Raw genomic sequence first — 16,244 nt, forward strand, 5'->3', positions numbered from 1 at the left:
ATCTGATATCTTAGTTAGATAATGAGGCTGATTATTTCTTTAGTAATGAATATCATATATTACAGTATATCACATAATATTATATGGTTTCTTGTTAAAACCCAAGTAACCGAAGTACATTTTATATGCTGTATCTACTACAAAGTGAATTGTGCAGCAAAAATTTTATGAACATGCAAAGCTTTTGAAATTGAAATATGCTTACAAGTTCTTCCTTTAAAAAAAAAACACCAGTTTATGAGTTCTGTTATACAAGCTAATGAAATGTGACTTTTTATGAAGGTCTACAACAGGTAGTACCGGAAAAACTAGTCAAGCATTCCACAGTGTATAGAACCAGGATTTCTTCCAAGAAGTCCTTTTATTTATTTGTTCAGACTTCCTGGATCATATTAATATGGTCAAACTACTTTCAATGGATTTGTGCTAAGGGCTGCCCTTAGTTTATTTTGTTTGCAACCCTTTTGGAAACTGTAGTTAGTTTATTCCAACTTTCCACATCCTCTAGAAGTGCTGGAATACAACTCTTGTAACTGGCTTTTCACTCTTCCGAGTATATTGGAAGCATAGTTCAACACATTAGAGGGCAAATACCCAGCTGGGGAAAACTGCTTTATTCTATCAGACATGCAACTTAGAGACAGCTTTGCAAGTGAGCAAGACACATCACTGCTGATCATGCTCCTCTTTAGAATATCCTCCCCAAGCAGATTTAAAACTCATTTAGGTTAAACCCTTATTATTCTCTGAGGTTCTGGTATGACTGTGTTCTGCTCTACTGCTGACTTTACAGATTTTATTGATGCCTTCTGTAATGATTTATGTTGTTGCTGCTTGTTTTATTTGTGTTAACAATGTAGTTAATTTTTATTGTTAAGCAGTCTGATAGTTTATATGATTTTATAGCACTCTCGAGGATTTTTAATGGAAAAACTGTTCCTAAGTACATTTGTACACTGTATAATGACAGCGGCCCTTTGAGTTTCCAGGCAAATTTTGCAAAGGTCATAGCATGTGCCTGAAGTAGTGAGTGGGGTACAATTTCTGGGACCATTTCACAGCCCTAACAGAACCAACAAAGAATAACAGCCTATTTGAGGAAGAATCTGGAGGGCTGAAGAAAGTCGTCTGAAGGGCCCAGGTCTTACCTGAGCAGTGAAGAAAGCTGGAGTCAGAGATCCGGAAGGGAGGGCAGGACTGTTGAGGGCAATAGAGCCGAGGTCAGTGCTTGAGAGAACCATTGGAGGGGCTGAGATCTCTAAACCTTTGGGTTTCTTAGCCTTTGGGGGAAGAGAAGGAGATTTTGCCTTGGATCCTGATGAGAGATTCAGTGGCTCAAGGGAATCAGAATCCTGGCAGCTGGACTCCAAAAAGATGCTTCTGTGTTCTGAAGGGAGGGGTGAAGTAGGAGACAGAGATGGTGACCGGGAGGAAGAAGGTGAAGCTGAGGAGATGCTGGCTGCATTGGGCAACATTAATGATGATATTTTCGCAGAGACAGAGGAAGCTAAAAAAGCAGAAGCAGCTGCTGCCTCAGAGGTTGAAGGCAATGACACTATGGGTCTCATTACTTGCTTGTCTGTTTTGTTTGTCACAAATCTTATAACAGTCCGGACTTCTTCCAAAGGAGTGGTGGCCTCTTCCAATTTCTCCTCCATCTTTTCTGTTTTGACCTGCTTGAGGTTTTCTGGCTGGTTTTGTAGGGAGTTGATGGTGAATGAGGAATACAATCCTGAATGGATATATTCATTACGGTTTGTGCTTTTCAGGACTGACAGACTATGCTTGTGTTGTTCTCTGTTCTCCAGAGGTATCTTGCAGTCGCTGTCCTGCAGCAAAAGGCTCTCCCTGCTGATCTCCACAGCATGAGGATCCATCTTTAAAATCTCAGGGAACGACACAAACTTGTACACAAACTTCTGCCCAATCACCTTCTTGATAATGTTCTGCATAAAACACAAAACCAGGTTTGAAGGGAGAAACAGTGTCTTAACAAAGTAGCTCAGTACAGAACATGCCTAGAAACTCCTTTTCTGGCAATCCAGTTTAAAAGACCAGGCGGGAAAGATCTGAACCCAAAACTATGGTGGGGGGTGCTGCCAACCAGAGATCTTAGCCCAGGGAAAGAGATTGGGAGGGCAGGGGGGCTTCACTAGCCCCCTGGGAGAACTTGGAGGGCTGTAAACCCCCACTGAACACCCTGCAAAAACAAAAACAAAAAAATCAAACAAACCAGTTTTGCTTCTAAATGTCCTCTTGGAACATAGGCAACATTTTCACCTTTTTTTTTCAGCACACATATCCCTGGCAATTTTGGGCCCAGGAGACGGGTGATTTATTTGTTTGTTTGTTTGTTTGATAGCAACAGTGAATAAAAGCCACTTCCTGTTCTCTTTTTGCCTAAATCCCCATAGGGGATATTTGGGGATCACAAAAACAGCCCTTAGGGGCCACATGCAACCTACAGGATGTGTTTTGCCCACCCCCACCTCATCCTAAGACCCTGGAGAGCTACTGCCCATCAGAGAATCCATGTTGGGCTATGTGCTACAAGGCAACTTCTTGTAAGTTCGTAAGACATACAGTATGACTAACAGTGCCAAATCACAGCACAGTCTAGGGACATTTATTTTCAGCCTCTTCGTTCTACTTTTTAAGCTTTCTTCCTGTACTTTCCCCTTGCCATTATAAACCCACAGTGCTTCCAGATGCATGGCTCCTAGCACTTTAATCACTGACTTTTCCATTGTAAGCTACAAGGAGACCTGTAGTGACTATCTACACTCTCAGGAATATTGCACTTTCCCTATGTTCATCCCACTATCTTCCAGCCACATCAGTGAACAGACAGCTGTTGTGGATGGATTGCATTTTATGATCCCAGTTTCTCCTCTTTTATACCTAACCTTTTAATTACACCCACCAACCCACACACACACACACACATACATGGAAGACCAGAACACCATAGTGTCATAATGGAAATGTCTATATTATAGTGTTGTATTGCTGTAATAACCAGTACAGTGTAATAAAGGGGTGGGAATCAACACTTTGGAGGTCCTTTGCAACCCTTCCTCAGGTGGACTCCCTAGCATTCCCAAATTAAAAATGGATGAAAAACTATTTTTCCAACAACAAAAAATGATTTCAGTGTCCCATGCTGCCTCCTAAACAATGGTTTTGAACAATCTTACCCTAAAATGGGAGGAAGGTGAAAAAGCAAGCAACATGAAATGTCACTACAAGGCATCATCAGACACTGCTGTTGCTGACAAGGGAATTAAGTAGTCACAATAGTTTATAAAGGCTTATAAATAGGCTTATAAAGTAGCACCCACTATGTTTACAATAAACATGTGCTGAGCTATTAGAAGGTTACTTTTCTAGTACTGACTGTAACCTAAAAGCCCATCATTTTAAAAACATGGAAGAGCAGCTCCAAAGGTATCTATGCTTGCAGAAATCGTACCATGCTTTTATTCTCATGAAGAGAAAAAAAAGTTAGACTGATCTGAAAAAAGACATAAGAACCACAGGGGGAAATACAATAACAAATGGCAGTGCCATGTGCTCTGCACACAATGAATCCATTGTGGCCTGTGGTACGTACCCTAATGGCACCAGACCCTATCTGATTTTTCTAGCAAAGCAGAGTCAACCCTGCTTAGCATTTGGGTGGGAGACAACAAATTAATATCAGATGCTGAGGGCTACATTTCACAGAGGAAGGAAATGGCAAAAACACCTCTGAGTATTCCTTGCCTAAGAAAACCCTATGAAATTTATGGGGTCACCGTAAGTCCACAGATGACTTGAAGGCACACAACAACTCTACATTAAACAACTAGGGTGTAAATACCTCCAAATGTCTCCCTGCAGATCAAGAAAAGCAAGAATGTCTGGTCAGAATATTTTGAAAGAGAACATCACGAGGAACCAGAGTTTCCTAGGAAAGCAACTGTGTGGTTTCTAACTGCAATAAACGAACATAAGTCCTCACTTCTAAGCACAGATGTAAAGTACAGAAATAAAATAAGGAAAGGGTTGCTTTTGTTTTGTTTGATATCTGGGTCTTCTGCCAACAAGTCCTAGCCAGCAGAACAGCTCTGCCATCTGACTGTTCTGTCAGCAGATAAGCCATCAGAAGGACATTTATGCCAGAAGAAAAGGCTTGTCCCTATTTCTAACCTCCTATGTGTCTTTGAATCAGGGTTTCACTGGTCTAGTCTACATTTCAAAAATAATGCCGTTTGATACCACTTTAACTGGCATGGTTCAACACTATGGAATTCTAGGATTTCTAGTTTGTTATAGCACCAGAATTCTTTGGCAGAGAAGGGCAAATATTTCACAAAACTATAAATCCCAGAAATTCATAGTCTTGAGCCATTGAAGTTAAAGTGGTGCCAAATGGCATTATTTCTCCAATGTAGATTAGAGCACCAACAGCCTCTGGTATCTCTTGTTTCTTACTTGCCTCAGTTTCCAAGTAGAAGAAGCTAACAAAGCCTAGGATTCAATGGGGTGGTTCTACTGATAGAATTGCTTCTGAGAGCAAATCCTTTCCCTCTTACAGCCAGTCCCTCAATGAGGGACTGGGAACTCCTCCAGAGCTGCTTTTTGAATGGTGCTGAGGGCAGTGGGGGAAAAGAGGTTTGGGTCACACCACCAAGCATCCGATAATATAATATTGGATGTAGGCCAAATATTTGAAAGTATGCACTCTGAATCGAGGAACTAGCTAATATAAGAGGTGAGAAATGGTTTGTCCAAATGTTCAATTTACTGATTAGCAGGAGTTTTCAGAGACCAGCATTGGAAAAGGACTTTAATATGTGACACACAATGTTGTTACATTTGTTTCTTGAAATACTACCAGGATTTTAACCATATACCTTGTCATAATAGTATCTCAGAGCTCTGCTCAACTTGTCGTAGTTCATATTAGTTTTGTTTTTTCTGAGTCCCCACAGCTTTGCCACTTCTTCTGCTTTAAGAAGCTTAAATTCACCATCATTAGATGTCCAACAAATCAGATGCTCATGTTTCTGGTCAAGAAGCAATTGCAACAGGAACTGCCACAATGTGATTGCACTCTCCATGCCTACAGTGGACCAAAGAAAAAGTAGGGAGAAAAGCAACACAGTGTACATTCAGATTAGTTTCAGCTTAAACTCTGAAAGCACATTTCAACATTAAAAAAGCAGCACCCAAATAAAGTACTGTAAAAAAAAAAAACCAGCAAAAGTTATCATTTCTTCTTAACCTCTTCTCAATTATTAAAACATTCTATATTTTAAGGGAAAACATCCTTTGCTCAAAAGTATAACAGTCTTTCCACTTAACTGATATTATGAAGCTCAATATTTTACAAAATGCAATTTGTTTCTAAGTAAGTGCATTCTTGATTACAGAGACAAGATGAAAATTTGACTTCTTACTCCATTTGCATGCATTCATTTTTTTATTTACAGTAACTAACAGGCCATTTTTTTCACTTGCAGCAACACTTTTTAGGAAATCTGTTTTACATGTTAAGTTCCGACTGAATTCAATATATGTTGCTGATGCTACAACATAGAGCATCAGAAAAGAGTCTCATACAAGATGAGTACTGGCTGGAGGATCCTGGCCATACTATCCAGGGAATCCTGGGATTTGTAGTCCAAAAAGTAACTTTTTCAAGCTGTGGCTAAATGTTTCCTGTAGTTGCTAGTAGAAATCAGCACAGACTGGGAATAACTTCAACATGAAGAAGAGCTTTCCTAGGGAAGTATGCTTAGTGAAAGATATTTTTATTCTAATAAGTGTTTTCCTACTTGGGCTTAAATGCTGGTTTTACCCTTGTTTTATTATTTTTGTGGCTTATTTTTCATAGTCCTTCTGTGAGCCATTTTGAGAGAGTAGGCAGATGGTATAAATATAATTTTGGTAAGTACATCTTTGTGTTAACATTAAAGCTCTGGAATTAATTAAGAACTATTATTAAAACTAAGTGCTTGTCTACAACGAAGTCATAATTTCAATTTTTCATAAAATGCCCTTCTTCAAGTAAAGCACGAAAAGCAAAAATTCAAAATAATGTTTTAAGTGAAACATATCGTAGAATAGTTTACTTTCAACATGATCAAAATGAAAGGCTTAAACCCTTTCCTGTGCATCTGTCTATTATGTTCATATTATGTTTCTGCCACTAGATGGCACAGAGCTTCCTTGAAATCATTTGGCCCTAAAAAGTTTCACATTCTTTGTGAAAAATCCTAGCTACAACTGTGCACAAAGAATGAAGTTTAGAAAAATTACTTTTAAGGACTAATCTCCTTGACACACTGGGTTGGGCATTCAAGATGTTGTCATCCCGAAAAGAAAATGCCCAAGCTCTGGCAAGGAGTCCCTCCATCTGATTTTACAGTCCCATTAAACTTTAGTGCAATATTCTAAACAGAATGGCAAAACTATTTGGAGATGTTTCAATCCAGGTAAATATTACACATTGAAACACTTGTGAAAAATCTGAAACTAGAATATTTGAACCACATACATTCAGATTCAGGTTTATTAATCTGAATAGTTTTCTGATATCACATGTATACATTTACCTTGTGAATACGAAGTATGTTTGGAAATACCAATATTCCAAATTTTGAGATATAACAAAAAATGCTGTGCATATACTAGTTGATTAAAATCATTAGACTTTCCAAAAGGCTTTAATTTTTAAAAGAAGTTTTAACTTGACACCCAAATGAAGCCAATACTGGTACAGATCAGGCCTTTAAAAGGAGTGCATCCATAGGTGGGCCACTATGAGTGAGAATAGCAAGCATAACAACAGAAATACTTGGTCTTGTACCAGCACCTGACCACTAAAGAGACAGACATTTCTTCCCTTCTTCTTTCTCCTGAGGCTTTCCTTGCTACCTGAAAGCCAACTCCATGGGTTTTCCCAGCCCTCTAGAGCAGATCTGGAGGGTATATGATAGGGACAGCCTGCAGATGTGAAGGGATTGCCCCTCTGTTCCACCCGCAGAAGCTGTTTCTACAGTAGAGCCAGCCCACTGTCTCCCACCTGCAATATGTTTACTGCAGATCATCATTATTTGCTTTAAAATAAAATAATCAGTTGACATTCCAGCCAAAGAAGCAAAAATGTATATCCTTTGATCCCCATCTGTGCAACACATCAATAATAATGTGTGGGGCAAGGCAAAGATACATGGGGAGTTATTCCAGACTTATGAGGAAGCCCACATTAAATTTATGTAAAATGTATATTTAGGCTCAACTATATGTATATTTTGGCACTTATTAAGGCAGACCATTCACTTCATTATATAATGTTTTCATGCACATCTTAAGTGTTTCCAGATCAATCCTGCACCAGTTTAAAATTTTGCCAACAGACACTTTAAAAGAAAAACTACTTTTCAAAAACCAGTACTTGAGAATTCATATTGCTTCCTATGGGTGCATCTACACTGTAGAAATAATGCAGTCTGACATCACTTTAACTGCCACGGCTTCATCCTACAGGATCCTTGGATTTGTAGTTCTGTGGGGCACCAACACTCTTTGTAAAGACCCTGTAAAACTACAAATCCCAGGATTCCATAGGATGGGGCTACAGCATGTAAAGTGGTGTCAAACTGCATTATTTCTACAGTGTAGATGCACCTTATATCTTTTATTATGTTAACATGTTAATTTAAGTAAACATTAAGCAATCATAGATTCAGTGGAGATACGGATTGTAAGTTTTCTGCTTTCCACACCATATGAAGACTGCACCACCCCATACAGTTGGGACCAATATCAATGTGTTTAACTTACTTTTTTCTAAACTGTCTACACCACAGTGTTGCACTGACTTCCAAAACACATCATATATATGAACACTTTCATTTATAAGACTATTTGCATTTGTTTCCTTTTCCTTTTTTAAAAAAAGAAAAAGAAGTCATATTGATCATTTGACATGGCATGTTTTCTTTTCTCCAATTTCATCTGGCACCAGCAATTATTTGGTAGCCAGAAATTTACAATTTTCTTAATGTCCTGCTTATCAAGAATTCTGTATCTTGCTTGCTCTCAGTCACATTCACATAGCTCTACATGCTACTACTAACATTATGTTTCTTCTTTACAGGGAAAAAAATCCAACGAATTAATATAGATGGATAAATCTGACTAAGGAATCCACATGGATTTTTCCCTGGAGAAACTGGGTTTGTCCAGGCATTCTAGACACTGAATCTTTCTAGAATCAAGACAAGACTTGCCTAGGAATCTTTCTTGCAAAATCCAACTGGAATTCCTTTCAAGCTAGCATTAACTGTCCATGAGTGTTCTTCACTAAAAGGAACACACTGTCTGCATTCAGATGTTACAGTTTATCACCACATGAACAATTAGGATGGGGGATTCAGGCTGACATTTTCCTCCTTCCCCTCTGCTGTACACATGAAGATACTGGAAATGTTCATTTCCATTTTAAACTACTGTATATAGAGTCTAGCATTGTATATTATTTTTATACAAGTGTTCTGTCCAATTAAAAAGATTGTATGTACAGCGCTGTGTAAATTTACAGCGCTTTATAAATAAAGGTTAATAATAATAATAATAATAATAATATCCATACAACTTTGTGATACTTTTGGTCAAAGACCGTAAATAAAGATGGGTTGGTTGGAGTCTAGCATTCTATCTGAATCCAGACAAACTATAGTTGGACTTTAAATATGATCTCTTGAAACAAGATAGTTTCAAGCTTTGGTTTATGAAACAGGTTTCTGCCAGTAAACTATAGTTATGACTAACCACCATTCAAAGTTTGGCACCAACTGATAATGCAGACCAAACCGTTCTGACTCCTCCACTAAGTCATGCCAGAGGAGGAAAGAACAAGAAGGAGTGTGTTTAAACCACAGTTTACTGTCACATCTCAATACGACCAACAAGAGATTCAAACTTAAATGGGTTTACTCTTCAGTAAATCTCATTAAAATGGCCATTTTTGGACTGCTCCTTATGCGTCTAACGAGGCAAAGAAAAGGTAGCTCTTTGGACTACGTTTCCCAGAATCTCCCAACCACTACGATCACTGGCCATGCTGGCTGGGGAATTCTGAGGGGTGCAATCCGAAATGTAATTTTTCCATGCTTGCTGATGAAATTGGCCATCCACAAAATGTAAATGTTAGTTAGGACTTAATGGTCCTACAAGACTCTCTGACGTTTGTGCCACAGTTTAAGACAATATTTAAACATCTTTACTTCAATTGTTTCAACCACAACAAGAGCTAAGCCATCATTATAGAATGATACAATTCAGGAAGCGGGTGTCACACTTTCTAATTCAACCCTTCAAACTCAACCCCATACAGCTCCTAAATTAAAAGTAGTCCTGAATGGGAATTGCAAACAAAATGAGCAATATTATTTCAAATGCAATGCAAAATGGGGGAAGGAGAGAAAAGAGTAAAAGTAGCATTGTGGTGATACTGGCCCTGCATTTATCTGTGTATATAGTTCTCCAAGGAAAATGCTGCTCTATACACACCTCTCTCTTTTTCAGATGGCCTTAAAAAGCTTTCTGATATCACCCTGTGAATGTTCATTTATCACCACTGATCTCAACTCTGTCTAGCAGCACTTTTTTCCTGGCCTGAATGACGTAGGGCATTGTTTCATTCTCATTACCACTCAGCTTCCTCTATTTCTGCAGGCTACAGGCAGGAAATGGGAAAAGGGACCAGAGGAAACCTGGCCTTCTACATCTGTCCTTGTTTGTAATATCAGCTCTGGATTTATTTTGCTAAACACCACAGGTTTCTCTTAACTCCTGAAATGCCAGTTCAGTTTCTAGCAAATTCATATTTTTAAAGGGCAGCTTGATAATATTTTCTTATAGATTTGAGCACTGAAAAACTCAACATAATCCAATGTACAAAGAAAAATTTCATCAGACCTTACGAGTGGAAATAAGCTAACTGAACAAAACGCATACAGTTTCCCTGTTTCCATTTCTCCAGTCTTTCTCTGTCATACATTACATTTTGAAAATGTGAAAAGACCTTTCTAAAGTGTCATACACTTTAATTTCCAGAAGGATGACCATATTAATCTGTAGCACCAAAAAGAGTATGGTACTGTACCTTAAGAACTGATATATTTATTGTGACAATGTTTTCATCATTTAAATCCACTTCATCATTATTACGATCATGATTACTGATATTGATTATGATGATTCTGAAATGAGCTCCCAAAATGCAGTATGAAGTGTTGGACAAGGACTGAAGATTCAAATCCCACTCAGCCATGAAGCACATTGGGTGATCTTGAGTGTCTAACTATCTTACTATCTGGACTACTTATTCAGCCTTATTTGCCTCACATGATTGTTACAAGGATAAAATGTGAGAAAGAACTGTAATATGTTGCCCTTAGGTCTCTGAAAAATAGAAATGCAACAAATAAATAAATAGTGCTCACAATTTTCACACTTTTTCTTATAGTCTCTAGATGCCAACAGAGTAATGTGGTAAATGTTCTCTTTACAGATTCATGTGATACCTACTCACATCTTGGACTGGATGGCCCTTGTGGTCTCTTCCAATTCTATGGTTCTATGATCTAGTAAATTATTCAATGTGATAATAAATGGGCCAATTAAAAATTTCCTTTAGGATTATAATTGCTTTTCATTGGTCAAAATCCTATGCAAGTTTACCATAAATGAGCCCCTATTTACAGACTCCTGAGTAAGTAAATAGAATGAATGTGCTATTTGGTGGCTAACCACTATCACAGGACTCAACAATGCAAAGAGTGAACAGTTTGTTGGGATTATCTGTCCATGTGGGAATTATCTTTCAACATTGGGTAAACTCATTCAGAGCATATCATCTTTATAGTCTTCGTACACAAGAAGCTTCCAATCACACTGATCACTGCCAATAAGGGCAAATCCACACTGGACATAGTTCTTGGCTTCATGCTCTAGGGATGTTTTAAAAAGCAAGTGCCCACAGCATTCTTTTGACTGACAGGAAAGATTCTGTGACGACCATATGCTGAGAAAGTTGCATAGATGGCTTCCCCTTGTTGCAACAGGCAGCAACCCCTATCTTTTTTGGAAGGGAGAAACTTTTCATGATCAGTTTCACTTATCTGGATATTTTCCAATTAAACTCTTTCATTTTCCTTTCTTGTCACTTCCCCCATTCCCCCCTTCGTCTCTAATTTATGAAAACTACAGGCCATCTCTCCACAAACTGGTTTTTGCTACAATAATGACATAAACAATTGTTAAAGTTACTGGCAAGTGTTATTTAAACAACTGCACAGAACCTTTGTGTGTTTGTGTGTGTGTTTTAAAGGAACAATTAATTCATCTCTGCCATCCTTCCAACTACATTTCTCAACAGAAATGTTTCAGAGATGATAAATAGGATGTGGTTTGTGAAAACTCACTGTTTCTGCCAAAAAAAAAAGGAAGATGTATGTATCAGCTTGTTTGGTTAGATGTGTGGTCAAATATCCAGTAAAAGAGATCAGAGGGCTAATTTAAGTGACTTTTAAAAATCTGGGCTTACAAGGAATTATACAAACATGCTTGGACCATATTGATTCAACAATCCCTCTGAATTGGTGATTCACACAAGAGCAATATTTCTCAAACGGTGGGCAGGGAATCACCACTGGGCATCCACTTTCAAGTGTTCTTTTATGCCAGAACCCACCCACTGCCTCTTCGGTTGCCTGTCCCACTCTGTGGCTGAGTCACAGCCTTTCGATTCCAATGCCATCATGAGCATCTCCCTGCATGCGCAGAGGAACTTGGAAATCTGGTCTATACCTACACCCTCCCAGGTGGTGAGGAAGAGGAGGTGGAACTGAGTAAAACTGGCCAGGAAACAAGATACTTTGGAGAGGTTCTCCCTTCCCTGAGGGGAAAGGCAGAAGACCAGAGAAGCCACAGCAGAAATTTAAAAGGACATTTATTATTTTGACAGTGATGAAGATTGTTTGGATGGAGATGATGCATAAGACGATGATGACGATATGAAACTGGAAACAGAGAGGAAGAGGTAAGAGATAGCAGCTGTTACAGAGGGAAGAAGTGAGTGGAAAAAAGGACAAACGCAAGGAATGAAAGCAGCTTTCAGTGCTGAGGGGAGTGGAAATGGCCTCAAGTGGACCTTGGAAATGGAAATTTGGAAGCCTCTGTAGTTTTTTGAGATAGAAGAACTTTAAGGAACTCTTCCCGCTTGTCCCCGCCCCCGTTTTGTAATAGACACAAAATTTGAGAAGATTTCCCATGCCCAGCTACCTCATCATTTCCAGCCAGAATATCCTCATGCTTCCCTCCCCAATGTGTTGACACTATAAAATCTAAATCAGGACTTCCTCCTATTATATTTCAGAGGCGTCTTTCTGGAAAACGCAGATATCTGTTAAAAGCTAGGAATTCCTATAGCACCACCCAGTGGAAACGTTTAAGGATTTTTGAAACTGCCTTGCACTTCAAAAATTAGCAAACAAACAAAAGAGGTTCCTTCCAAGATCAATCATATTAGAATAATGATATGTCTTATTAGACCTGATGATTGGATGAGGTTTTAAAACTAGCAAGACTGCTCTGAAGCACTATATAACCCATCAGTAAGTTACATGCATCACCATATACCAGAGTTTACTATATATACTCAAAACAGTGGTACTAGCGATAGGTACTTAAGGCCCGGGGATGGAGATTTGTCAACCAGTCCTGGACAGCGTCACACCCCTAAAGGACCAAGTCCCCAGCTTGGGAGTACTCCTGGATCCATCTCTACAGTTGTCATCTCAAGTAGATGAAATGGCCAGGAGTGCTTGGTACCAACTTCGGTTGATATGCCAACTGTGTCCCTACCCGGACCAAAAGGACCTTGAAGCAGTGGTACTTGCACTGGTAATCTCTCATTTAGATTTTTGTAATGCTCTCTACTTGGGGCTACCCTTGTACCAACTTCGGAAGCTTCAATTGGTTCAAAATGCTGCAGCCAGACTGGTCACTAAGACACCTAGGTCCGACCATATAACACCAGTATTGAAATCTCTTCACTGGCTGCCAACTAGCTTCCAGGTGCAGTACAAGGTGTTGGTTACCACCTTTAAACCCCTATATGGCTCGGGCCTGAGTTACTTGCGGGAACGCCTCTCCCTACATAACCCGCCCCGCACACTCAGAACATCAGGGAAGAATTTAATGGAACACTATAACACCAGGTTAATAACAACTTCCCATAGAGCATTTACAGCTGCAGCTCCTAAATTGTGGAACAGTCTACTGGAGGAGATCTGTCTTACTACCACCTTAAATGCCTTTAAGAAGGCACTAAAGACAGATCTCTTCTGGCGGGCGTAACCACCTGATTCAGTATAAGACCATGATAAATGCTTCACCCTGATGACGACTATAGGATTCTTGATGATTAGATATTTTAAGGAACTAATAGGAATGTTGTAATTCAGTATGAGTATTTTATAGTTTGCATCTGCATTAGTATTGTATTTTTAATGATGTAATCCCACTTTGTTCCTTGGGAGAAGCGGGAAATATAAATTATTATTATTATTATTATTATTATTATTATTATTATTATTATTACTATTATTATTATTACTATTATTATAAGTCTAGAAATTTTAGTCAAAAAATTAACCCCCAAAACCTAAGTTGACATATTCACAGGTGAATGTAAGTACAGTGCGCCCATGCCATGCGCAGATACATTTTACACAGCATCCAGCTTACGCGGAAGACGCCTGGAGAGGGAAACAATAGTGTGCATGCCTGTGGCGCACACGCGCCGCTCCGCCACATGCACGAGCCCCATTATTTCCTATGGGGCTCAAGCATAGGCGGAATTTCCTTTATGTGGGGGGTCCAGAACGGATCCCCCGCATAAGGAGAGGGCCCACTGTACTGTACTTTGACTCTTTCTTTTTTAAAGGAACCATTCTCTGCTGAAAGGCCAGAGTGTAATCTGTCATGGAACTCCCTTCTGCTCTATTATCCATCCAACCTTTAGTGTGAGCGTAAACAGTTATGTCTGCTAAAAATTTGTAATTTCTTTGACATTTCTTTTGTTTCATCCTTTAGATCCTTTGTTACATGCACCTAAGTTTTAACCTCGACGTATCCATGGGTCATATCAAAATCCATAATTTTGGCTTCAAAACCTTCTCTCAACTTTTACATAAGGTCAACTTATAGTTGAGTATATATGGTATACAGCCTCCATATACTATGGGACAGCTAGTCCCAGTAGCCCTAGTCAGTATAACCAAAACTCAGGAATGTTGAGAGCTGTCGTCCAGCAAGGTTGCATCTTGTTGTCAGGTGCCTTCAAGTTCTTTCCAACTTATGGTAGCCCTAAGGCAGTGGTTCCCAACCTGTGGGTTGGGACCCCTTTGGGGGTCGAACAACCCTTTCGCCTAAGACCATTTGAAAATACATATTTGCATGTAGCAATGAAAATAATTGTATGGTTGGAGGTCGCCACAACATGAGGAACTGTATTAAAGGGTCATGGCATTAGAAAGGTTGGGAACCACTGCCCTAAGGTGACTCTATCACTGGGTTTTCTTGACAAGTTTTTTTTCAGAGGGGTTTTGCCATGGCCCTCCTTTGAGGTTAAGACTGTGATTTGCCTAAACTCAGCCAGCGGGTTTCTGAGCCTGAGTGAGGATTTGAAGCAAGCATGATATAATGGTTTGAGCACTGGAATATGACTTTGCAGACCAGGGTCTGATTCCTTGCTTGAGTCCAACAAGCAAACCACTACACCATGATGGCTCTTAAGGCTGCATGATCCCTTATTCTTCGAGACAGGGAAATTATGACAATTTGGGGATTGCAAATGCAGTGTAAACCTTAATGTAACTACTACTACCACTACCACCACCACCACAACAACAACAACAAAACCCTAGGGTCCATGTTGTGTTAAAGCACTTTTAAAAATATGACTGGGCAGAAAGAAACTCATGTCTGAAGGACAAAAAATAATAATCATACTTTTCCTGTACTAGGAGTAACTTGCTCATTTTCCATTTTGATTTAAAATATAAAGCAAATGGACTTAAAAGTTCCCATCCACTGCTATAGCTGTAAGGTGTAACTATAAAATATGACAAGCAGCTCTTAAAGATGCAACATAAAGCACCTGCCAATTTTCTTAATTCTTTTATATTGTTTTGTATTTTTACATTCTATTTATATTTTTTACTGTTTTGCCTTGCCCTGTTCTACTTTCAAGAGTGCTACCCTTAGCTCTCAAATAACTTCCTCCACCTCCCTTGGCCTAGTATGTATGCCTGAAATTTCCTCACTAACAACACTTACGTTATTCCCAATTCCAGTGTCTCTTTATGTTTCTAACTTATTGCTCCTTTCATTTAATTATTTTTCAATTTTCATTCTTCAGTTTAACTCCCTCCTGAAATCAATTTCCAGACATTTTCAGTCTTTAGTCAAGATTATTCAATACAGGTACACAGCTTCAGCAATATTAATTTCCTAGAATTTTCCCCCTTTTGAATACCTTTTTAAACCTCTGAGTGTCCTACCAATCATAAAAACAACTGTATTACTCCATGAGCAATTTCTAACCTTTTTGCAAAAAACAACAACAAAAAACTTTGGATTCCTTTCATCTGCATTCTTCCTCGAACACTACAGAAAACCATGTGCATGTGCGTGCCTTCTACTTGCCGACGTATGGCAACTCCGTGAATTTCATAGGTTTGATTAGGCAAGGAGTGGTGGTTTTGCCAGCTCCTTTCTCTGAAATTTAGGCCCGGTATACATGGGCGCTTTGTGGTGTGGCAGCGGCGATTTTAGGGTTCGGGAGCATGCAGCAACCACATGCTCCCAAACCCTAATACGTATGGATGCTGGCATCATGGCGGCCTCCCATCCATATGGGAGCTGCCATGATGCCACTGCCGTACAGCAACCAGACATCTCTGGCAAGAAGTGGCATCATGGCGGCGCCCCTTCCTGCTTCCAGCATTGCAAAAAAGAAGCTGCTCTAGGCAGCTCTTTTTTTTGTGATGCATCTGTGCTGCAGCATGGGGATGCTGCAGCACTGACACAGGGCAAACTCAGGCGGCACGGACCTGCCCGTCTGTACTGCCCCATAGTCTACATCATCTGGTACTCATTGGTGGTTTCCCATCCAAGAACTA

At 39.4% G+C, this 16,244-nt stretch overlaps 1 protein-coding gene across 2 annotated transcripts in view; it reads right to left on the minus strand.

Annotated features, from left to right (window-relative positions):
- The window catches only part of ELK3 (ETS transcription factor ELK3), a 59,179-nt gene that overhangs the window by 24,237 nt on the left and 18,698 nt on the right, over window positions 1-16,244 (minus strand). For both annotated transcript variants that reach the window (XM_089523924.1, XM_089523923.1), the window contains 2 exons: window positions 4,899-5,107; window positions 1,149-1,946 (listed from right to left, as the gene is read on the minus strand). In XM_089523924.1, the coding sequence (XP_089380050.1) occupies window positions 1,149-1,946; window positions 4,899-5,105 (1,005 nt within the window). In that variant the 5' untranslated portion in view covers window positions 5,106-5,107. The remainder of the gene's footprint in view (window positions 1-1,148; window positions 1,947-4,898; window positions 5,108-16,244) is intronic.

This window comes from Sceloporus occidentalis, unplaced genomic scaffold (genome assembly GCF_023333645.1).
Source record: "Sceloporus occidentalis isolate IW3139 unplaced genomic scaffold, rSceOcc1.0.p SCAF_5, whole genome shotgun sequence".
In the NCBI taxonomy this organism is placed as follows: domain Eukaryota; kingdom Metazoa; phylum Chordata; class Lepidosauria; order Squamata; family Phrynosomatidae; genus Sceloporus; species Sceloporus occidentalis.